This window comes from Mustela nigripes, chromosome 14 (assembly GCF_022355385.1).
Source record: "Mustela nigripes isolate SB6536 chromosome 14, MUSNIG.SB6536, whole genome shotgun sequence".
In the NCBI taxonomy this organism is placed as follows: domain Eukaryota; kingdom Metazoa; phylum Chordata; class Mammalia; order Carnivora; family Mustelidae; genus Mustela; species Mustela nigripes.
Window position 1 is genome coordinate 9371448 of NC_081570.1, and position 25401 is coordinate 9396848.

The 25401-nt window shown below is 46.8% G+C and overlaps 2 protein-coding genes across 5 annotated transcripts in view; one reads left to right on the forward strand and one right to left on the reverse strand.

Moving 5' to 3' along the window:
- Positions 1-25401, forward strand: part of PRDM2 (PR/SET domain 2) — a 125917-nt gene that overhangs the window by 84722 nt on the left and 15794 nt on the right. The window lies entirely within an intron of this gene.
- On the reverse strand, positions 2049-11076 carry LOC132001404 (ankyrin repeat domain-containing protein 26-like). Its single transcript, XM_059375972.1, has one exon. The coding sequence runs from the start codon at positions 6784-6786 to the stop codon at positions 5755-5757; it is 1032 nt and encodes a 343-aa protein (XP_059231955.1). The 5' UTR covers positions 6787-11076; the 3' UTR covers positions 2049-5754.

Here is a 25401-nt window from a genome sequence, read left to right on the forward strand (position 1 = left end):
TCCGAGCTGACCGGTGCCGGGGGGGGAAGACGGTTGGAAGAACACAGTATTCTTGCCCAATGGCTATTTTTTCCTGTAGAATTTTGACACAAGTGTTTAAAGGAAGTAGCTGTTGGTTCAGTTGGAGGCATGAAGAAGGGTCACGCTGCTTTGACTGCCTCAGACCTGAATTCCCAGCTTTTGTGTCAGATCTAGGACTCACCGAGTGGAGTGGTACCGTTTCTTTGACAGGGCCGGTTGTGAATTGGATTTGAAACCATGAAAAAGCTCTCAAAAGTACCCTGTTACGAAAAGATGAAATGCTTTCACGCTTCCTTCATATCTTGGGTCATATCTCAGTGTCACATTGTGTTATTTCTGGACCATAGATCATCGCTCATGGTTAAGGTTGTTGGATCACCGAGTTCATTGAAACCACATTGTAGTCTTGTTTAATATTTCTATGACTGGAGCATAGTTACAGTAATCGAGCATGCTTTTATCATTCATGCTTTCTTTTATCGTGTTTTAATTTGAAAAAGTTGCCCCATTGGTTAAAAGAAACACACGACACCGTACTCCTTTTAAGATGCCTTATGTCTCCCCACCCATTCCCCTCTCCAGACAGAGGATAAGAAAAACGGGCCAGATTCCGAAGAAAGGAGAGGAGGGAGCGCTGAGAGCCTTGCATGGGGGCGCAGAGCCTGGCAGGTCCCTCAGGCGGGGGTGTCCGTGCCTTTGTTCCCCCCAATAATGGCAGAAGAATTCATCTTAGGGTGGAGGTGACGTCACCGTTTTATTCTGTGTCCTCCCTGTATTAAGAACTGTTCTCAGTGACACATTAAAGACACAGGGCAGTGGTTAAATTTGTCATACTGACTTTCAGACTTTCCAAGTTACTCAGGTAACCTGAGCTGATGTGTGGTCTCCGAATCCCTGCTCCTGGGTGATTCCTCCCGGTGAATCCCGTGTGACATAGGCAATATCAGATAGAATTGCTGCAAAATAACTTCCAAATCTTGTCCTTTCAGAGTGACGAGCTGCTCGGCTCTAGGCTTTCTTGGCTGTAACTTTGAGTGTCTGAAAACTCTGGTGTTTCAGGCAAAGCATTAGTATGAATTCTGAGGAGTGAAAGCGTTAGAATGAATTCTGGGGCGTGACTGCCATTTCAGAGTCCTGAGGATGCCGAGGTGCTGTGGTCACTGCACAGTTGATGAGCAGAGTCCTTGGTGCAGGTGTGCCTTAAGTCATGGCTGAAGAACGATGTAGAGAAGGGTCATCAGCCAAGGCTGATGGGAATAATTTACTGTAGGAAGGAAGGGTCACAGTTTTAAAGAGCGACTTTCATGAGTGAACTGAATAATCCGTCACGGTAGTTCCAGATTGGCGTCTGGTCTCCGGCCATGGCATATGCCTAACATAGCATCTTGGAGTTTAGCCTCAGCAACAATGCACACCTGTTTCTCAGCTCTTCAAGCTGCCTGCCTGTGGCAGTTTAACTGTGTACCTGTTTGTACCCCGTCTGTGTTCTGGAAGTTCCACAGCAACAGGATGTTCTTGAACCGAGTCCTTTTCAAGGTTAAAGAACCAGAAAATGCCATCATTTTCATAGACTGTACTGAAAACACCTCCCAGGTGGTTGATGCTCTAGAATGTACTATGCATCCCTTTTTGTCTGCAGTGTTACCTGAAAGCATCACTCATTTTATACCGGATCCCAGTTTATACAGTTCAAGGGTGAGGTTATGAAAAATTAAAGTACAATGAAGATAAAGTCTCTGAGTGACTATACATGTATGAAGTTCATTCACTTGGCCTCTTACTCATCCAGTGCTTTTTTTTTTTTTTTTTTTAATTTTTATTTATTTATAAGAGAGTGAGGGAAGAGGAGAGAAAGAAGGGAGCACAAGTGGTGGGGAGGGGCAGACAGAGTGGAAGAAGACTCCAGACTGAGCAGTGAGCCAGAAGTGGGGCTCGATCCCAGGACCCTTGGATCATGATCTTAGCCAAAGCCAGACATTTAATCAACTGAGCCATCCAGGTGCCCAGTAAGACATTTTTAAATAGAGGTTCATTACCTGGCAGTTCTCATCACTCATGAAAATTTTAAAGTATGTACATAAACAAAAAGAAGAAAAATAATCCCAAATAGAAATTCTGAGATGTAAGAAGAGAAGAAAAAAGTTAAATATATAGTTCAGTTTAAATGAACATTGAGACTACAATATGAAAGTTATAAAAACGTCCATTATTTTTTAAAAATACAAGACAGAAAACACAAAGCAACAATACATGTAAATTTGAAGTCAAGTAAATTGAGTTAAACATATTCAAAGTTCCTTGTATTAACATTATCCATGGACAGGAGAAAATCCTCACTAGGATATTAGCATATTAATAGTAGCAATGTATGAATCAAATGAATGAAATCACAACTTAATTCAGTTTTCCTGAGAAATGCAAAGTTGGTTTAAATGCAAAATTGGTTTAACATGAGCATATAATGTAATTCACCACTGACAAATTATTAAAAATATTATCTCAATATATGCAAAATAAACCTTCATTCATTTAACATTCATCCATGATAAAACTTAGAAAACTAATAATATAAGGGATCTGTTAATATAATTGTCAAATAAAGACCCTCGGTGACCCCATAACAAATGCTGTTTGGTGTTCTCACTTTTCTAATCCTTTTCCCTTAAGTGTAGCCAAGATCTGTGACTTGACTCTAGCCATTAGAACATCACAACTGTCAAGGAATCTTGCAGATATAATTAATTGTTAATTTCAAGTTAATAAAAAAAGGGATTATTCTATGTAAGCCTGATTGAATGAAGCAGGTGAAATCCTTACAAGACTGAGCCCTCTCTGCAGGGAAATTCTTCTTACTGGCCTCATGAAGTAAAAAGCCATATTGGAGAGGCCTACCTGGCAAAGAAGAAGGAACAGCCTTGCTATAGACTGAATATTTCTGTCCCTCCAGCTCCCAAATTAGTGTGTTAAAATTTAGTGTTCAATGTAATTGTATTTGGAGGTGGAGACTTTGGGAAGTGATTACTCATGAAGGTGGAGCCCTCATGAATGGGATTAGTGCCCTCATAAAGGAGTCCTGAGAGAGCTCCCATGGCCCTGTGCAGTACGAAGAAACAGGAGGAAGACCACTATCCATGAACCAGAAAGCAGGCCCTCACTGGACACTGAATCTGCCAGTGCCTTGAATTTGGACTTCCCAGCCTCCAGAACTGTGAGAAACAATATAATAAGATAGTTTAGCAAGATAGGTGAATCTAAGCTCAATATGCAAAATAATTTTATTTCTATAACCTAGCAACAGGAAATGAAATTGATTTTTTAAAATAATATTTATGGTAGGATCAAAAGTATCAAATAACTGGGAATAAATCTAAAAAATATCTGCAAGACTTTTATAGGAAATTTTTTAAACATTGAGAGTTAATTAAAATCGTGTTTGGAAAACTCAGTATTTTGAGAGAGAAAACACAAGCAGGGGAACAACAGGCAGAGGGAGAAGCAGGATCGCCAGTGAGCTAGGATCCCAATGCAAGACTCAATCTCAGAACCCTGGGATCATGGCCTAAGCCACCCAGGCATCCCTGATCTGAATTTTATCATAAGGAAACATAAAAAAAAAAAACCTGCACTGAAAGACATTCTACATTACTGGAATTAACTCTTCAAAAGATTAAGTCATGAAAGTCCAGGAAAGACTAAGTAACTGTTCAAAACTGAAGGAGACTAAGAGACACAAAATCGGAATTAAATACATGGCTCTGAACAGGAACTTGCTTGCTGTACAGACAAGTGACAAAACTTAAAAAGAGCATTAGGACTAAATGATTAAATGATAGAATGTATAGGGTGCTTAGGTGGCTCAGTCGGTCAAACAACTGCCTTGGACTCATGTCATGACCCCAGAGTCATGGGATGGTGTTCTGTATCGGTCTCTGTTTTCAGCAGGGACCCTGCTTCTCCATCTCCCTCTGCCTGCCACTCTGCCCACTAGTGCTTTCACTGTATCTCTCTCTTTCTCTCTCTCTCTGTCAAACAAACAAACGAAATCCTAAAAAAAAAAAAAGAATATATATAGTTGACATGGTTTGAATGGGTGTAGTTATATGCAGATTTTTTCAGTAAATACAGGACAGTACTATAAGTGTATTTTCTTTTATGATTTTTTAAAAGATCTCTATTTATTCATATGACAGAGAGAGAGAGAGATCAGAAGTAGGCAGAGAGGCAGGCAGAGAGAGAGAGGAGGAAGCAGGCTCCCCGCTGAGCAGAGAGCCCAATGTGGGGCTGGATCCCAGGACCCTGGAATCATGACCCGAGTCGAAGGCAGAGGCTTTAACCCACTGAGCCACCCGGGCGCCCCCTCTTCCTTATGATTTTAATAAGATTTTCTTTTCTCTAGCTTACTTTATTGTAAAAGTATAGTATGGAATACATATAACACAAAACAAGTTAATTAACTGTTTTTGTACACGGAAGTTTTCTGGTCAACAGCAGATTATTAGTACTCAAGTGCTTGGGGAGTCAAAAGTTATTCACATATTTCTGACTGCAAAGGGTCTGTGCCCTTAACCCCCGCATTATTCAAGGGTCAACTGTATTAGAATTAATTGTCTGATTGTCAAGGTTGTACAGTAGTTATGCAGAATGTACTGACTTGTAGGATATAAATGCTATGGGAATCAGGCATAATTTAACAATTGTCTTGCAAATGGTTCTGGGGTAAAAGTTCTTTTTTTTCTTCTAATTTTAAGACTATTCTGAAAAAAGTAAATAAAAATAAACAGAAAAGGTGAAAAGCCTTAGGCAAATCTTATTTCACCATGAGGGAAGAGCTATGAAACAGTATTTATTTATTTATTTATTAAAAAAAATTTTTTTTAAAGATTCCATTCATTTATTTGACAGAGAGAGAGAGATCACAAGTAGGCAGAGAGGTAGATGGAGAGAAAGATGGAAGCAGGCTCCCCACTGAGCAGAGCGTCCGATGTGGGGTTTGATCCCAGGATCATGAAACCATGATCTTAGCTGAAGGCAGAGGCCCAACCCACTGAGGCACCCAGGCACCCCAGAATCAGTATTTAAAATTAAAATTATACATAGGTTTTATGGCACTATAAAAATTAGAATACGTGTAAATATTGACAAGAAACTTAGCAGCAATATATCAAAATAATGTCTGTCTAAATCTCCAGGTTCATATGTAATAATAAAAATTGGAAAATACCAAAAAGTTATCAGTTAACATGACTGAAGTATTCATGAAAACTTGGTTGGTTGGGTGCTGTTTAGAAAGCTGGTATTTGGGCAGCCTGGAGAATGTAAAACCCATGATGCTGATTTCCACATAAAAAATCTGCTTAGGGCGCCTGGGTGGCTCAGTGGGTTAAGCCGCTGCCTTCGGCTCAGGTCATGATCTCAGGGTCCTGGGATCGAGTCCCGCATCGGGCTCTCTGCTCAGCAGGGAGCCTGCTTCCCTGTCTCTCTCTCTGCCTGCCTCTCTGTCTACTTGTGATTTCTCTCTGTCAAATAAATAAATAAAATCTTTAAAAAAAAAAAAAAATCTGCTTAAAAGTTAATTAGCTGCCCAGAAACTTAGCTTAAAATATTATATAAACTTTCATTACACACATGGTCCAGAAATATTTTCCTTAAAGATTTTTGCATACCATCCATTTAATAGGGAACAATTAAAATGTTGTGTAAACATCCAGTAAATAAATTTTTACTATTTATCTTTCAGATGCTATCCTTTTGCTTCAGAAACTCTGAGTACTCTCTGTATGCTTTCATTATGTCATCACAATCTGTATGTCTTGCAAAAGTAGATTCTAAAGAGGTGGTCTCACCAGATGAGCCTGATTCAAATTCAGCAGCCGCTTCCTTTGCTGCTCTAGTCATAGTTTCTTCCAACTCCTGTTGCACCTTGGTGAAGTAAGTATCGATGTCATTACTTGAACGCCGTGAGTTTGAGGTACGAATCACCACGTTTTCTCTTAGAGCAACATTTCTATTGAATAGTGAACTATTGTTATTAACGTTTCTACCATAAGGCAGACCAAGGGCTGGCCTCACATTAATAGTATCAAGCAAATTTTGCTTTTGCTGCTTCTCCACCAGAAGTTTGGTAGTGGTCTCTGCCAGCCTCTCACTAGTCTTATTCAGTTCATTTGTCAATGACATTCGATGTGTTACTTCTTCTAGGTAGAGGTGCTTGTATCTGTCCAATTCTGTTTTAGTAAAGTCTTGACAACTTTTCATTTTGGATAATTCAAATTCCAGCTCTTTAATTCTGAGTTCCATTTGACTTCTTACTGAAGCATTATTATTTTCTCTTAACTGTGCTATGCTTTCTTGAAATGCTACTTGCGTCACGTTGATTTCTACACAACTTCTGAGGTTTACTACTTGTCGTTCCAGCTTCTTTTTATTCTTCTCTAGCTTTTCACATGTCGTCTGTATTTCTTTAATAGATGATAATTCCTGAATAAAAGCCTGGTTTCTTGAAGACACAGTTTCCAGTTTTGCTATACGATCATCAACCTGATTCCTGCTCTGAGCCAGTTTTTCCTTTAAGTCTTTTACCTCATCTTCTAAATTCATAGGACAATATGATGTCACCTCCAGTGAAGCCACTGACACAGATAGTTTTTTTAGGGTATTGGCCAGTTCTTCTTGAAGCTGTATCACAGCAACCTGATTGAAATTATTTCTTACAGTCCTCAATTCCATATCTAGTGCTCTAAAATTAAATTCAAGTTCTTGTTTCATTTCATCTTCTTTCTTATACTGCTCTTCTCTTTTTGTTAGTTGCTCCTGAATCTTTTCATATAAGATTTCAGCATTTATTCTTTTTTGTTTTTCTTGTCTTAAAAGTAAATCTCAAACTGCAGAGTTCATGCTCCCATTCTATTTTTTGAAGCTCCAACTTAGATATCATTTCTTTTGTTTCTGATAGCTGCTTTTGTAGTGCCTTAGCCATATTTTCCATTTTTTAATTTTTTCTTTTAAGTTGTTCACCGTGAAATTTTTTAAGTTCTATTAATCTTTTATATGAAAGAACCGCATTCTGGATTTCCAATAAACTGACAGAATCTTTACAATCCATGTCATGCTGTTCAGTTAGCAACATGCAAGTCATATGATTAGAGTAAGGCATGTGGAAATCCTCCGAAATTCTTTCAGATGACAGAGTTAAGTCATCGAAGTCATCCATAGAGTCAATTTGTTTTTTGACCTCTTCCACGTCACTAGATGTTTTCTTTGAAGATCTTCCTTCATCTTGATCTGTTCCACTTGAAGTGCTGTCATTATTCATTTGCAGAGGATGAGAAGTTAGAGAAGGGGCTTTCTCAAACCTTGATGTAATCACAGATTCTTTTGATGTTTGTTTTCCTTTATCCTTGCTCCTTCCTTCCTTTATATCCAAAGCAGGATCACTTGAACCAGCCGCAGGCTCGGGGAGCTCGGAGCGCGGCCGGAGGTCAGGCAGACGGGAGTAACTGGGCGCTGTTCTCTGAGGGCGCACTGAGGAGTGGGGCCCCGGGCTCTCGGCTCCTCCGGGCCAGAGACCAGGAGGCCGCAATTTTCATTCCCGTCTTCCGGAACTCTACGGAAAGTCTCATCCAGTGCTTTTTGAAGAACCCTGAAAACTTCAGAGGACCAAAGTGCCTAAGAAAATTTTGTCTCTTTTCTTTGCTTCAGTTAATCTTAATAATTTCGCTTTATTTGATAGTTAATAGAGGGTTCCATGGCTGGAATGGATTTGGCCTAAAAGGAAACACTGAAGAGTCTGATATGAAAACATTGCTGTTATTTCCAGCGGGTAGATGGTGGTGGCAGCAGGACTCCCCTTCCCGGTGGTGGCCCCGGTGGCATAAGTTGCTGGCACTGTACTGTGGGCACATCTGAAGGAAGGACGTGTGTCTTACACTGGGGTGGAGGTGTGGAGGGGGAGAGGGAGAGGGCTGCTTACGGGTGACCACAGATTTGTGAAGTACTTTTGGGAAGTGAAAAAGTCAACATGTTCCATAGGACTTCATAGTTTAATTATCTGCACCCAAAAGCGGGCATTTCTTCGGAGAGTTTGTGATCTTCTTAGCACCTTGTTTTGCATTTGCTGTAAAACTGGGATTCCTAAGCTCCGGGCTCGGGCAGTTGGGGGGTCATCACTGTCCAGCCCAGAGCTCTTAGAAAGCCAGGCTCATCCTCCCTCCGTGCTGGGTGTATTACTCTGGAAAGGAATTGTTTTCGCTGTCGTCTTCGTCCCTTCTCTATATTTCCGCTTGCAGATTTTATTCAGGGATGATTTCATGGCACATGTTGAGAAGGAACTGCTTTGCCTTGGTTTTTTCAGTGATTTTGCTTTACTTGGTGCATTGCATATTCAAGACTTGCACCGAATTGGCCATACATCCTTTTCCTGTGTGTCTCAGCCTAACAGACTGTGATGGAGAGCTAGTCCCTAGCCCTCGGACATTTTGCATTTGAATGCCAGTTGAAGATTCCACAGTTTCTCAAGCCATGTGAATGAAGTCAGAGTTTCCCACTGACTACTGAGGGCTCAGCAGAATTTGCCAGTTGGTCATTTCCTGGAGCACAAGACATTGTGCCAGTCAGGGTGTAACAAAGACACGTGTTCCAAGTCTCCTCTTAGCACAGAGCCGCAGAGGACACCAGGCATACCACCCATCTTTAGATGGTCCTGGGACAGCTGTCAGCCCAGCGTGCTCTACTCTGTGTTGGGCTCCCCTCCCACGGTCAGTGGCAGGGGCCACCTGTGTGTTGTGGGACTGGAGCTAGAGCTTTTGCTAAGGGCTCACCTCCACCTGCTGTAAGGAGGAGAGACCAACATCTCTGGTCTTTGTAAATTTCAAGGTGTTCTTACTGTTCTATTTAATGCTTCTCTTAGAGCACTTAAAAAAAAAAATACTGTGTACCTGTTAAACACTTAAAGACTGAGAAGACCATGTTTTCCTGCTGGCCATGGATTGATTTAAAATACACGGTGATGCTAAGTTTTCACATACCTGGCTCTGCCACACACTGCTCCAAAGAGACCTGCTTGTGGTCCCTTCCAGCCTCTCCTAAGTTGGCTACCCAAGTTCCTGTGCACCTTCAGAGTCCTTCTGTTGCTGTCGTAACGACATTCGTGGAACGGTCTATGCACCGTTCCGTTAGCACGGTCAAGTCATGTCAGGTGCTGGGACGGTGCCATTCATCTTCAGTTTTCTTCTTTTCTAGGAGTTTCCTGTAGAAAAGCCCCCCAGACAAAGCAAACCTTAATAGGCTAAATAAAGATTGCATGCTGCACTTAAGATAAGCACTACGGCGGAGGATATGAGATCTACCACGCTCGCAAGACCAGTTGAAGTTGACTCAAAAATCCTAACACACAGGGGCACCTGGGTGGCTCAGTGGGTTAAGCCACTGCCTTTGGCTCAGGTCATGGTCTCAGGGTCCTGGGATCGAGTCCCGCATCGGGCTCTCTGCTCAGCAGGGAGCCTGCTTCCCTCTCTCTCTCTTTCTCTGCCTGCCTCTCTGCCTACTTGTGCTCTCTCTCTATCAAATAAATAAAATTAAAAAAAAAAAAATCCTAACACACGACTGACTGTCGGCAGGCTTCTCACTGCCCTGGTTAGGGTCTGGTCTCCACTGCTTTGCCAGAGCCCAGGCACGTGCGCTGGGCTCCCGGGTGATCGGGGCACACGGAGGAAGGCATGTGGCCACGGTATTGGGGGCTCAGATCTAAGCACAGCCCTGGGTCTTGGCACACAACAGAGAAGGGAATGATTGGATGTTATGGTTTATGATTAGTTCTCTGTAGATTTCAGGGATGACATATTCTGCGCACTCACTCTGAAATGTCTTGGTCACACACCAGCTCTTGATGCCATCTTTTAAATGAGTTCTGTACAGAGAGGCCTTTAGCTTCTCTCAGCTTATTGGTTCTTTTTGTTTGTTTTTGTTTTTTAAACAAGCAGATTGCCAGCATAATGGAGAGGAAACCAGATTGGATATGGACTTTTTTTTTTTTTAAATACTTCTTCCACTGTCATTTTCTTATATCCAGATGGACATTATCCTCTCCCATGATTATCTGGCACTAATTTATAACTATTATCAGAGACTATGTAGCAATATATCTGCAGCCAGGATGCACCGTAGGCCTCTATAGATGTATGTGCACACGTAAGTATAAATGAACTTACATGCCAGGTTTTACACTTCGTCTCTAAAAGAGAGCAGAAAGCCCCCAAATTGGCCTTGTCCTGAGTGGATGTAAGTGTTGCTTCTCTCTGCATTCTATGCCTTCCCCTTAATTGATGACTGAGTTGGTGGAAAATGGCTTGGTTTTATTCATGTTGTTTTTGTTCTCAACTTTAAAAGTAATCTACCTCTGAAAATGTGCAGTTCGATGCTTGTTTGGTGAATTTGTGCCACTTTAACCCTTTCGCAACCATTCCTGTTTTGTTACGTTTCTGTTATGGGGACTTTATGTTGAAATGTACAAAGCATTTGTAGCAGTTTAAAAATAAAATATTTAAAATTATTTAAAATTGTTTTGGACACTTCAATTGTACTATATGTGATTTACGTTTTACATTTTTGTTGGAGTTGTTAACCTGAAGAGTGTTCCTGTATTGAAGTTTGCTATTAGTTATTTTATTGTTTCTTGTTGGAGAGTGATATAAAAGACTATTCTAATGAAAACATTAAAATTTACAATTTGACATACAAAAGGGGTTGTCCGTTGATTTTCACCAATATAGCCTTGAGAGAGAGAGAGAGAGAGGTTCCTTCTAGACAGACGTGTCCTTTGGTGTTCTTCCCCTTCTGGCATGAAAGAGATCGTTGGAGCTTGTTAGATGTTTTTATGCTGTTGCTAGCAAGCACTTTATAACTAGAGGGAATTCAAGTGATGAATTTTATATAATTGTAACCAATAAAACACTTTCTAAACCCTTGTGAAAGGACTGCTTTTGTATATCCTTGGGAGCAGTGAGGGAGGAAGAGGAAGGGGCCGCATACCTCGGTAGGCAGTGTGGCACGTAGGGTCCCCCCCAGATGACCCCTCTTCAGTCATCCTCTTTGGCCTTCACCGGATGTCGGTTACACGGTTTCCATCCCAGTGAGCGGGTAGACGCGCAGTCGGGACAGTGGCGCACGGTGGTACTGAGAAGCACCTGGTGAACTTACTTTGTGGAGAGGGAAATAAAGGATATCATGTGTGGGATCTCCGCTTCCTCCTCTGTGCCTGTTAACAGTTTACTTTGGGGTCTTTTCGTTTTAAGAGTCCCCGGAAGAATGAAACCAGTCGTAACGTTTGCATTAAGCTTATGTGGAATTGCTGTGCTTTTTGTTTTTGAAAATTAAAAGCGGTTGTATATAAGCAGTTCCATAATGTCCTCCACTGTAGCACTTGCTTTTCTCATACTTCGTTTCTCTGTGTGTGACTGCATCGGGGCGACAGTGGTGAAGCCGGAGGTGATTAGCCTCCCTTGGCCACATAGTCCCGTCTCTGGCTTATGGTGCTTAATGGTGCTCTGCTGTTATAGAGACCGGGGTGGAGACAGGTGTGGAGGAGGAGGATCCCTTGATTTAAATGTTGTGCTAAACTGGGCACTCAGCTGACCCAGTGCCCTGTTGATGAGTTGGGCCTTGTGCCTTGTGAGGTCGAGATCGAGCACTGGGCTGGGGCGGAGAAGTGGCTGGGGCCGTCATGGCTCAGGTGCTCGCCATTCATCCGTCCCTTCATGTGTCAGTGAACAGGCATCTGACAGGTCCCGTCTGTGTCCCTGTTGTGGGTGGCTTCACCTTGGGCAAGTTCTTTTACTTTGTGGATCTTAGTTCCCAATCTGCTTAGCAGGGAATGGGCCAGATAGTCTGTCTCTCTGTTTTCCTGCCAGAAGGAGGTCTTTTTCTACCGGGTTTGGTTATGTGCAGACTGCGTCACTGGACTGAAAGAGCAGGGCCAGGTCTGGCTCCTTGGGATCCGGGTGCTGACAGCAGGGCTCGAGCGCAATAGGTGTGTGGACACTGACTCAGTGGCCGAGTCCCCAGGAGGTCCAGTAACTCCCACCCCACCAGGAACAAACTGCCCCTGGTCTGGTTGCTTCTACCCTTTATGGAGTCAACATTTTAAAAAATTCAAAAGGCTAGTAATTGAAGCCGTACGTTTCTGCTCTTTTGAAGCGCCTCTCAGTGTTTCTGATTACAAACCCTTCCCTGGGCTGGCTGTTTGAATTTGGTTTATTCAGGTGCTTTCTAGCAAGATGTTGTGCAGAATCACATGAGTTTATCGAGCACCTGCCATATGCCAAGGCTGCGTTCGGGTGCCTGGGCTACGTCAGTGGACCAGAATCCCGGTCCTTGTAAGTTCTTACATTTGCTTGGTGGTCTCACCTGTTTATATGTAATATCGAAAACCTCACTCTGTCACAGTTCTCCAAAGGCTGGGTAGTCAAGAAGATGCCTCTGGCTTCATATTTGAGGGTGGATATCTGGAGGACTGCCATCTTGTAATACGTTCAAGTGACCCTACTGAAATGATGGCTCTTTTCCTGCATTTGATACTTGGGTGGATTTTGATTTGCTGTCATACCTTCAGACGGATTGACCTATATCCATAAAAGAATTGTAAGTGGCACTTATCCTTGAAAGTGGATTGCCTTGCAGGCGTGCGAGAGAAAGGCCGCCTTGGATACCAAGGCCACATTTAAGGACCAGGCTGGTGGTTCGAGGAAGTGGTTTGCCATTTGTCCTAGTTTAGGAGACCCGGTGGCCTGTGGCCTGTTCCTACCTCATGCCACCGGCCCTGCTGCACCCACTTCGGGATCTCATCTTTCAGTGACTGTCCTCCTGAAGCACCATGGAGGGGTTCATTCTAGAGTACAGAGAGGGATCCAGTCCCTGGAGACTCTGCAGGGCATGCGGCAGTGGCTGGCGCGCTGGTTAGGCGACTCACGTGTGTCTTGCGCAGTGCTTCTCTGACAGCCCAGAGCAGGGGCTGAGCTCCCAGCTTCAAAGCCTTACAACCAAGCTTCTAATTTAGACCGTGGGTGGGGCTGGGTCATCTGTAGTTGAAAGCCCCCCGGTAATTTATGTGCAAGTTGCAGACTTCCTGAAGTGAGGCGGAAGAAATGGTGATGAATGTGTGTGCCTCATGGCTCAGGCACTTGTGTGCTCCCCAAAGTCTAGGTGCTGTGTTTCTGCCCCATTTTTCTGAAGGGCGGGGGGTTGGGGGTGACCTGGGAGTTGGGGGAGTAAGGGACTATTCTGAAGCCAGGCTTGAGCCTTGGGCTGTGGGAAAGCATGTGTACTTCATGGGAAGAAGAGGGGATAGGCCTTGAGGGGAAGAGGAAGCCTGGCGGTTGTGTGGATTCTTAGCCAGTATTCCAAGGTCACAGCCCCTGTTGGGTCCCTCCTTCCGGGTGCCCTGACCTTTTTTTGGGAGTTTGCCTACAAGATGCGGGACCTTTAAGTACACAGTGCTAGGAGATAAAAAATACATAGTAGGAGCAAGGTCTAGATTGGTGGGCATGATGACCTTCATATGACTGTTAAAATTCTTTTTAGACAAAATGAAAAGAGTATCAAATAAAAGATTGGATGGAACAAAGCTTGAGGTTTGAGTGGGTGCAACACTGGCCCTTTGGCCCAGTCTCCTTTTCAGGGACCGCCCAGGCTTCCCCACCATGTGCCTCCCACCCACGTCCTGCTTCCAGCCCCACGGTGCAGCCCAGCTCTTCTTCCACCTCCCGGCCCTGTGTTCCTTTCTCTTCCAAGGGGTTTTAGAAATGACCTGATAAACCTCCTTAAGTTTGATAACAGCTCTCTAATGCTTTTTGTGCCGTGAGGGACTGTGCTAAGTAAACATCATTCAGACTTGACTCTTGACTGTAACACCTTGAAGTTGGTATCGTGTGCAGTTGGGGACACAGACCCCCGGTGGGGGTTGGAGGGGTGATTTTTCTTTTTTTGTGTGTGTGGGGGGGGAGGTCCTACCAGTCTCAAGTAGCAAGTTGGGATTTGAGCTGCCTCCAAGCTGCGCCATCCTGTTGATCATTCTTACATATATTTCTTTCTTTCTTTTTTTTTTTTTTTAAGATTTATTTATTTGACAGAGAAAGCACAAGTAGGCAGAGAGGCAGGCAGAGAGAGGGGGAAGCAGGCTCCCTGCCGAGCAGAGAGCCCAATGTGGGGCTTGATCCCAGGACCCTGAGACCATGACCTGAGCTGAAGGCAGAAGCTTTAACTCACTGAGACACCCAGGTGCCCCTTACATATATTTCTTAAAGCTTCATTTCCTCTCAATGTAGAATATAGGCCTTGATACCATCTCTGTCCAGGGTTCGTGGCTTGGGGAACAAGTAGAGTCAGCACTGTGGGAAGGGAGTCTTCTGGTGCAGCCAGGAGTGCACACGGTCAGGAGCTGGCCCGCAGACGCACGTCCGTCCGTCTTCACTCTGACCGTGGAATACGCCTCTGCCGGTTGCAGACCTTGCAGCTCTGACTGGCTTTATAGGTCAGTCTGCTTAATCACGAAAAATCTGCTTAATAGAAACCAAGCTCGTTAGAGTAATACCCTTTGGTTTTGAAAGTGGTCCTAAGGAAGGGGCTGGGGGGTCATTGGGTGTCCTGCTCAGATGTCACTTGAGAAGCTTGCCCTGTGGGGCGTTCACCCAGAAGGATAGTTGATCCGGGCTTGCCTTCCCACCCCAGCCCCGTGGAGAGCAAAGGGTTAAGTTTCTGCCGGTAGTTGTTTTTGAAGCATAGGATTAGAGCCTGGAGGGTATATGTAGGTTTTATTTACTTTCTGGATTAAGAATAAGAATTGGGGAAAACCGTCATGACTCTGCATTGCATTACATGCAGTTGGAAAAAGGATATTCAGTTGTGAGCCATGAAGGTGGTCTCGGAAATCCTTTTTTTAATAAGAGAAAACCTGCTGGAACCGTTGGGATAGTAGCATATGTACACGCTTCTGTCTTTTGCCTCACTTGGACCGGCTGGATTCCATTTCAACTGCCTCCTCCAGTTGTTAAGCTTCTGCTCTTGGCTCAGGTCATGATCCCAGGGTCCTAGGATCAAGCCCCATATCGGTCTCCCTGCTCAGCAGGAAGTCTGCTTCTCCCTCTCCCACTCCCCCTGCTTGTGTTCCCTCTGTCTCTCTCTCTGTCAAATAAATTAATAAAATCTTAAAAAAAATTTTTTTAAATAAAATTAAAAAAAAAGAAAGTGACCTGAAATTGAGATGGATATTCCAGAAAAGTATTTTATGTAAGTATTTTATGGAAGAAGTTAGTGCCTAAATGTGCCTTCCTGTGTCCAGCTAGTCAGCCACCACAGGAAGGCAAAGCATCCGCCCGATGAGGGGGGGCATCTCACTGATGAAAGAAAGCTACGGACGGATTTTAAAGTACGAGTTTATGGCTTGAGTCTGCGCACATTTAAGCGAGGCGTATTTTCGTATCCGTCCGTGGTTGGACACGCACCTGCAGTATAATCTGAAATTGTGCTTGGATAACTACCAAGTCCTAGTGTTAAGTCTAAATAGAAGTTTTTAATAGGAATCATTAAAAAAAGACCTGGCATCTGTGGTACAGGTAAGGTAATAACCCAAGGGGATGTAGACCTTAGGATACTGGTTGTGGCAATTTTAATTTTTAATTTAAAAGTAGGACTTTAAGATAACTGTGTGTGTTTTAGTATTTAATAATTGCCCAGAATATACTATTTTAATATTCTCAGTTTGAGTGGAGTTGTTTGACACTCATATGGATTCGATTTTTCCCTTGTAGGAACATTCCCCTCTCACTTGCTGTTTATAAGTGCTTGCAGACCTTGCCAGGCCAGCTCGAGTTTAGGAACATTTTCAGATGGCTTCTATTTCCAAGCTATTATTGGACTTGCGAACTCAGGCACATTCTCCTGTAGTGTTTTAGTGGGCCAGCCATTCAGAAAACCTCTTCAGTGGCCAGTGTGGGTCATGAGGCGTTGGGCTGCAGGTCTGACGGACTCTCCCTGTGCCCCAGGCCCCGAGAAGGACCTGGGGTATAGCTGGCCGCCTCGGGGGAGCAGGGGGCGTGGGTGCTCCTGGCCAAGCTCGTGGGCCAGCCCCGTTCTGAGTGCTTTGCTGGGCTCACCTGCCTGGAGGGAGACGTGAGGGAGAGAGCGTTCTCATTTACAGATACATGGACCAAACGTGAGGGGCATCAGCCCCTGGATTATGTCCCAGCACTGTAAGTGGGGTCCCCAAACTGGCCATGTGATTGCCGTCTCTTCACCACAGTGACTCCACCCACTTCATGGTGCCCCTCAGTGTTCGAGGCTGTGGTGTCTCCCAGATGACTGATGGTGACGTCGTCGCGCCAAGGGCGGTTTTGCTGCAGAGTCTGTGTACCACAGTGGCAGTAAACCTCGGCCTTGAGCCCTTGTGCCCTGGGTCTTCGTCCCCTTCGGTACCACTTGTAACCTAGGTGGGCCTACCTGACCACCTCGCCTGTACACTCACAAATAAATCTTGGGGGCGGGGAAAAAAAGCAGGGGGACGGGTGCCTGAGTGACTCAGTCTAAGTGTCCAACTTTTGGTTTCAGCTCAGGTTGTGATCTCAAGGTCCTGAGACTGATCCCCACGTCGGGCTTGGTGCTGAGCGTGAAGCCTGCGTAAGATTCTCTCTCTCTCCCTGTGCCCCTCCCACACCCTCCCCTGCTCTCAATAAATCTAAATAAATCTTTAAATAAATCAACCTTTAAATCAGTCAATAAATCAATAAAATAAAAGCACAAGCAGTTTCTGCAGGAGCTCTTCCAAAAGCGCCACAGGATCACCATTCAAGTCCCACCTCTTCCACCCGGGCTGGCTGCCAGGCCGTTGGCCTCTTTCGTGGGGCGGGGAGAACTCGCCACCACCACCCCAGCCACTGGCTACTGAACCCTTATACTAAGCATACGGCCCGCCTCCTTGGGACATAGCAACCTGCATAGCAACCTTGAATTTGCCTGCAGGTTGGTCCTACTTTTAAAGGCTGTGGAAGAAAAGGATACCTTCATGGCAGCTGACAGACATCAGTTTCTGTTAGTCCTAGAACAGATGGTTTCTACCTTTGGTGAGATTAGAACGTCAGTCAGAATTTTAGAAAACTCCTAAAGCCTTTGTGGGTGGTCTTCTTCCCTCCATGGGGCCCACCCTGGCCTCCTGGGAGGCCCTCATGGGAGCAGTGTGGGCCCACGTAGGGCTTCAGCCTAGAGAGGCCAGCCATGACCACGCATGAATGGAATTCAAGGTTCAGAATTCTCCAGTGGCCTCTGGCCTTCCCTGAGGGATAGTGTGGTGCAGGCCAGCAGTGGCCTGGTTTTGAGGTTTCACTGTGATTTCATTGAAGGCAGGCAGTGGGATGTAGGTAAGGGCATTGAACAGCTCTGGGCCTGGAGCTGCTGAGCAGTTGTCACCTCCTCCAAGAAGCCTTCCCAGACCATCGAATTGGAAATACTGCCCTTGGCCCTCTCCATCTCCGTACTCTGCCCTCCTGTTCTTGGGGACACTTAACCCTAGTATACATTCTTACTACCCATGTGTTTACTAGAATGGACATTCTGCCTGGGAGGCTGGACCTTGGAGTCGTTCCCTGCTGCATTTCCAGCATCTGTAGCAGTGCCGGGCACATAGTAGCCACTGAATAAATACTTGACTGACTAAAAGATTTGAATCTTGGGTTTATTACTTACCAGCTCCGTAACCTTGGACAAATGACTCAAGTGCTCTGAGCCCCTGTTTTCCTTTCTGCAAAATGACAGTGGTGATCCGACAGCAAAGGCTGGTTGTGAAGACAACGGATGAGCCCATGAGGACCACCCATGCCGCCTGCCGTAGTAAGGGGCTTCGTAAACCATAGTGGCTATGCGGTTCCTGAAAGATGCCCTCTTGAATGTCCACTGTGGCCCGTGCTCAAAGGTGACGTGCCACGCAGGAGATTTTATACGCTGGCACACTTTGCAGTAGCTGGAACACTGATCGTGCCCTGCCTCTGCCCAGAGAGAAAGCTCTCTGGTGGCGAGGAGTTGCCGGTCCTGCTGCCACCGACCCCTGGGCCTTTGCTGCGTCCGAGCCAGGCCTGAGCGACTTCCTGTCCTCGTCAGGCACTCCCACATCAGAGATAAAGGGAAGGAGCTATCAGACAGGGTAGCTGTTGTTCAAATCAGGGTGAGGAAAAAGCACATTGTAATTTTATCACCTCTCCACATAATGTTATTTCTCTCGGTTTGGAATTTCAAACCCAACATGGAAATTTTTAAAAAAGTCAAGTTCAGAGGAAAACCTTCATTAGCTCTGTGTAAAGTCATGAAAACCCAATTGAACCCCAGTTCATTGAAGTAACAGTAGTGTACAAATGATCGCTGTTTACTTTCAAGGGTCTGCTAGCCATCGTTTTCAGGGCTTTTCAGCTCTTCTCCCCTGTGATCATTACGTCTCTACGAAGACTACCCTTTCGTGTTCTCCCATTTTACAAGTGGGGACACGTCACACACCGAGGTGAGGCCATTAGCCCGAGGTCACGGCAGTGTGGTTCCATCTCCGGCAGGAGTCTGGTCCCCCTCTTCCCCGCTGATCTGGGAGTGAGGCCCCCATCCTTCCTGCGGCTTCCTGCAATGGCTTGTCCTTTATGAAGCAGGGAGGAGACCGGCCTTACTTGCCCGTGTGTTGACAAGAAGCACCTGCTACCACAGAGGTGCTCCAGCGGAGGAGGCAGACCGAGCCGCCGACCAGGCCGGGTCCCCGGTGGTATAGCGTGCTCCCAGGAGACAGGGCTGTGTGCTTGCAGCTAGGCCTGCGGTTTGGCCCCATCGCCACCGGAGCTGACCCGGGTGCTGACTGGTTCTGACAGTCAAACCTTGCTTCCTAGTGGCCCCACTTGTCCCTGTCTTCCCCAGTCACGGTTGGCAAGTGGGTTTCCTTAGGTGCGTGGGAGGAGCTGCTCGGTGCGGCACAGGCTTGCCTCAGAGGTGGGGTTGCGCTTGGGGACGCAGGGCCGGGCTCAGTGCCTGGTGTCCACCTCAGAAGCAGGAAGGAGTGGCGCTGCCGGGAGTGGGCTGCCTCTGGTCCTAGCGCTCTGCCACTTCCCTGATGTTGGAGACTACACTGGGCAGAATTTCACCTCTCATGGAAGGCTCCAGGTAACCAGGGACTTTGTCGTGAAAAGGTGATGCTCTTCGAGACAGTCCAGGCATGGACGGGAATGGGTGGCCTGTGCACGCTCCTCCCATGGCCAAGGTGTGCCGCTTCTCTTCTCTTGGCCTAATGGCTGCCCTCTGTGTCTGGGGATGTGCTTGATTCAGTGTGACGTACACAGCGGTGGTCGACTCTGCAGGGAAGTCAGGGCTCACCCATCTCGTCACGTGGCACACGGGCTGGTGCACCTACACAGTGAACTTCCTCCCTTACCTCCAGATCTTGATCCAGAAGCTTTTCAGAATTCTCGGATAACTGGTGCCTAGGATTGTAGGTGTTTATGCCTATCTTTGTCATCTATATCTAGACTCTTGATTGAAATATACCAGCAAGTTTGGTGAAAACCTATGTTAACTGCTTTCGTGTAGGAACCAGCCTTTTCTTTTTTTCTTCTTTTTAGAGCGTGGGCAGGAGGTAGGGTCACGGGGAGGGGCAGAGGGAGATGGGAAGCCTGACCCGGGGCTCGATCTCACCACCTTAAGATATGACCTGAGCTGAAATCAAGAGCCAGATGCTTCACCCAACTGGGCCACCCACCCAGGCGCCCCCAGAACCAACCGTTTTGATGCATCTCAGTGAACCGGTGCCAGACACTGTCGTTGAAGTATGTGCTGTTGTAAATGATGTCATTGCCATCATTAGTATGCTTTTTGTGCTTAAAACTGTAAAGATCACAATATGGCCATTAGTGCCAGCTGACGCAAGTGTTTTATTAAGGCGATGTCTGGAATTGTGTCGGACAGGTGCTTAGGTGAGGCGGGGGAGTGTTTTGCTGGTCCCGCGGGCATCGTCTTCTTAGCGTCCGTGTGAGGGGCTGCATTGCCTCCTGGTGTTCCCATGTACATGAAGGGGCCGGAGTCTGCCTCACCAGCGTGTTCCCTTGGTGGGCCACCTGCACCAAAACCCATTTGGGAGGCTTGCTTAAAATTCCCAACCTACTAAACCCTGATCTCTGGGCTGGGTCTTTGAAATCTTTGTATTTTAGCTGCTGGGCTGCTCAGATAAGTGTTAAGCAGACTCAGGAGTTCTCTGGGTCTTAAAAAGAAAAAGCACAAGGGACACGGTATCACCCCCTCTCGTTACTGAAATTGTTTCTGGTCTTCGTTTGAAATCTTTTTCTTTTGTTTATCAGCAGTGTCTATCCAAGCGGCGTCTGCCAGTTTTCAAAACACTTCACGTACATTTCTCCTTAATCCTGATAACCACCCCATGACGGGTAGGCGGCTCCCTAGGTGGAGACACTTCTGGGTGTCAGAGCCGTGGCGGAAGTGAGGATTCTCTGCCTTGGCCTTGGTTGCTCTTTGTGTGTCTTTCTGGGGGTGGGGAGGGAAAGATGACCCTTGGCTCTTACGTTGTGTAGCCTTGGTGCTGTGTAGTCCTGCCAGTGCGGATTCACCGGTCCCCTGCCCCTTTGCGGCACCCGGCACGCAGTCGCTGCTCCCTCAGCGTCTGTGCGAGACAAGGGGAGAAAGCCTCCAGGAATCATGGAGTCAAAATTAGACCACCCTGCTTAGCGGACCCTGACTTAGAGGACTTTTTGGCTTCAAGTGTGAATTTTGGGGCACTTAATTGTTGGGAACTGAATAGAGAGCATCAGTTGCATAAATAAATGACCAATTAAGATCAGGTTGAAAGAAAAGGATTAGTTATTTGGCGATAGTTAATTACAATTAGCATTAAAGCGTTGCCACCTCGGGGCACAGGCCTCAAGGTTAAGGATGAGTAAGGGAAGCCGAGCAAGAAACCAGAGAGGCAGGAGGAGGTTGTATGCTGAAGTCCCGCGTAGCCGGCGGCTCGTTAACTCAGGGAAATAGGGAAACTGCACCAGCGCCCACACAGGCCACCCGTGACTGTCATCAAGCTTCCTGAACTTCATGGGGGCTGGAACTATCCAAGTATTCCTTTACATTTTTAAACCCTTTCTTTCAGTTTTGGCTCTGAAAGTAGGGTCACCCTCCCTCCGTCACCAGATTTAATTCTGCCTCCTGATACTCGACATCTCCTAAGGGTCCCTCACTCGTAGGACCTCCAAAATACACGGCCGTGGAAAATACTCGTGTGTGTTCATATTTTTGCTCAAAATAGCGAATCCCTTACTCTCAGACGGATTTCAACCATGTCATACACCTGTTACAGGGCTGTGCTGGACCAGGCTGTTCGGCCACCGGGGCCCGGAGCTCAGTGTCACCGGGGCCTTTTTCCCGCTCCCTCGTGTTTGAGCTGCAGGGTGATGTGATCCCGCCACCTGCCGAGGTCACAGGGTGATGTGTGCTCCGTGAAGGACGCCCTGGGCTCGCCCATGTGTATGTCTGTCTCCGTGTCCAGCACGGTCACCGCCGCCTGAGGACTAGTGTGAGCACGTCTTGCCGAGTGCCGGGTCGGCCAGGGCAGGTGCTGCCAGGAACCTTTCGGAACTTCTGGGACGATATCAACTGGGGATCAACCGAAGTACAGTTGAAGTTCAGCCAGTGTTTTGTTGACTCAACCCTCCGTGTTGACGGATGCTGTGCGTTCCCTCCGGAACACATCCTGACGACACCCGCAGGGAGAGCCGTTGTTTTTCTATCCCCAGCGGCCAAGTTCAGGGCTGCCAGAAGTCCGCTGTATTTGTTCCCAGGCCTGTTTATGCCACTCATGTCTGTTATTGTCCTCCTGTGACTCGTTTTGTCCGTTTACAAACGGACAAAATATGAGCATGGAGTTTATGAAAAACAGGTCGAATGCTTAGCAAGTCTCATGGTAATTTGCTTAAACACCTGTCATCCAGTTAGGTGTGGGTGAGAAGCCTTTAGAAATTTGCATGAAGGCTTAGAAAGATTTTGCACTGTGATCGCTTTTATAAGTGACTTAAGTTCTTGTCCCCACTTTACACAGTACCCAGAAATCATGGGCCATGCATCATGGGGATGCTTTATTTTGGGAAAGGCAGTCTAGGTCTTAGGGTTCCATCTCTTCCTTCCGTTACCTAGACATTTGGATGTCGGGTGCCGTGTGCCCAGCACTGTTGAGGGTGTAGCAGTATCTGAAACTGATTTTCTAGGGTGGGGGAGACGGACTGTGAACAAGCAAGAAGCTACATGGAATGTCAGGTGGTGAGTGCTGTGGACAGAGGTAAAACAGAAAAGTGGGATAGAGAGATCTGAAATCAGAATGGGGGCTACCATTTAAAATGGGGGTGAGGGCGGTCAGAGAAAGCCTAGCTGAAAGGGGGACGTTTAAACAAAGACTTGGAAGTGAGGAAGCAAGTGTGGGGACCTAGGGAGGAGGGTGCTTGGCAGAAGGACTAACAAGTGCAAAGGTCCTGAGGCAGAAGCATCCTTGGTGTGCTCAGGGAACACTGGGGAGGCCGGCTTGGCTGGAGGGGGATAGGGGGTGACGTCAGGGAGGTACCTAGGAGCTGCTGCAGCCATTGTAAGGACTTCCCTTGTACTGAGTGAGTGGAAGGCATTGGAGGGCTCTGAGGGGGCTAATACGGGATGACTGGCCTTCTGCAAAAATCTCCCTTGCTGATCTGTTAAGGATCGACTAAAAGGAGCCAAGAGCAGAAATACAGCCTAGGAAGGGAATGCGGTAGCCCAGGTGAGGAATGGTGGTAGCTGGATGGGTCTGTAGCAGTGGAGGTCTGAACAGCCCCGGAGTTCTGGGTGTATTTTGAAGGTGGAGCCACAAGATTTGCTGAGGATCAGCTGGGGATTGGATGGGAGAATTGGGGATGACCACAGGTTTTTGTCTTTTTGTTTTTTGCCTATGTTTTCAGCATCCAAGCGCCTTCTTTTTTTTCCCCTAGTAGGTGATGAGGTGAAGACTCTGATTGGATCCAGTTTGTATGGTGCGTGTGTGCTGGGGATGCAGGTTCAATGATGCGGTCTGCGATGCTGTGAGGCCCTCATGGAGAGATGTGGACAGGGTAGATGACTGAACAGTTTGAAGTTCAGAGGGAAGGACACAGCCAGAAATGTAGATTTGGGTGTCTCACAGGACACACAGTGTTGAAAACCACAAGATTGGAGCCCCCTAAGAGCGAGTGTAAATAAAGAAGAGATGCCCAGGAATTGAGTCTGAGGGCGCCCCAGAGTTGGGGAAATTTGGGAAGAGCCCAGAGGTGTTCTGGGCTGAGGGGGAACCAATGTAGCATGTGATGGCGGGAGGAGGGGGGTTCAGACTGGGCTCCGTGTGCTGGGGGCACCTCTCCTGGACTTGGGGAGGCAGGCCCTGCTGTGCAGCTCTCAGAGGCTTCTCTCGGGACCCCTACGGCTCTCCTCTGGGCCTGCTCAGTGGGTGGAGATGCCCCTGACCTCCCCGGGGAGGCATCTCCACCCCAACCATCCCCACGGAGCTGTCCCGTTTCTCCAGGGCTGTTTCCTATCTGAATCCCAATTGGAGCAAGCCAAGAGTGACCCCGTTGAAAATGCAGGGACTGTCCTCGGCTGTTCACAGATTGTCAGAGCCCCTGATAGTAAAAACCAAAAGATCCCCGTGTAACTGTAACTGCTAGTCACAGTTCAGAAAAGGCCCAGGGTAGAGACTGGGTGGCTTCTTACCCTGGTCTTGTTCCGATTTGTCAAGTCCCCAAATCAACTTGCTCTGAGACTCAGGAGGACAGGAAGGATCTGGGGGTGTGAAATGATAGTAACAGTTCTCGCCCCTAGCCCCTGTCCTGGAGGAGTGGCCTTCAGGGACAAGCAGGACTTCTTTGGGAAGTGCTTCCTGGGGGTAAAGTAAGTTATGCATTTTCTGCTTTCTTTACCTTCCCTCCCTCCCCTTGGCCATAAAATAAAACTAAAGGCAACAAGGTAAAGAGAAACAAATCTTGAAATGTATTTCAGATGTCCCAGAGCCCAAGTGTCAGGGCGTAAACAGAAACTGTGCATACACACACACACACGCGCGTGCGCACACACACTCACACAGACACGCACAGTATTTCTGTGGTTCGTTCCCTTGTTCTGAGCTCTGGTAGTGTCTATTTTCCACACTTAGTGATCATGTATTTACATCTATATTATACAAATGGTGACCTTCCCCTTCTAGGACACATGCCTCCGGGGGGCAGAGACCAGTGTGTTTGGTTTATGGCTGTGTCCCCAGGGCCGGGTATACAGTAGGTGCCTGACTGATGCATACTTCTAATCACTGGAGTGCCTAGCTTTGTTTAGTGTGGAGACAAGAAGGCTGGCACCCCAAGTCTCAAGGACATGTCCCCTCGAAGGCACATGGCAGCACATATGTGCAGAGCGGGGAACCCGACCCAGAGATTGTACTAAATCAAATTCAGGACACATTGCTTCATACGGCTGATTTTATTTTACTTTATTTTTTACTTTGTGAAGTTTTATATCTTTATTTGACAGAGCGAGAGAGCGAGCACGAGTCAGGGGCAGAGAGGCAGAGGGAGAAGGAGAAGCAGATTCCCCGCCTAGCAGGGAGCAAGACAAGGCATCAGTCCCAGGACCCCGAGATCATGACCTGAGCCAAAGGCTTAACTGACGGAGGCACCCAGGCGTCCCCTAAGTGGCTGATTTTAGAAAATTTCTGTTCAGAAAGGCTAAATTAATTTTTCTGCAGGGCCCTCCCCTCCCCTCCCCTCCAGAGGCTTAGCGTAGATCAGCGCCATCCCCTGGCAGAGTCTCGTGTCTTCAGCGGGCACATCGGCTCGGCTCCCCACCATGTCCTGTGTACCTAGCACAGAGCAGGCCTCCATCGCATCACTGTTACCACATCAATGAGGGCGACATAAGCTTGGGGTAAGTGACAGCCTGCATCCTCCTCTTGGGAATTTATACGCCGTCAGCACAATAAAGGCTCAGGAGTCCTGCAGAGACACGCCTGTTTGGCTTCTAGAGCTCGTGCTCCGGAGGCGAATGGCTCGGGCTCTGATCCCAGCTCTGCCTCTCACCAGCACTGTGTTTTTGGGCGAGGTGCCGAACCTCTCTGTGCCTTTAGTTCCTCGTGTAGAACATCTAGCAGTTCCCATCTCACGAAGGTCTTGCGAGGATTAAATTTGTGATTCCAAGTCAAACACTGGGCACGGCCCTTGGCACCTAGTAGGCATGGAATGTTTGGCGGCCAGGGTGCAGATGAGAACGCAGACACACGTGGCATCTGGGGGGACCGGTTCTACTGAACCTCGGGAAATGCCGGGTGCATGGGAGATG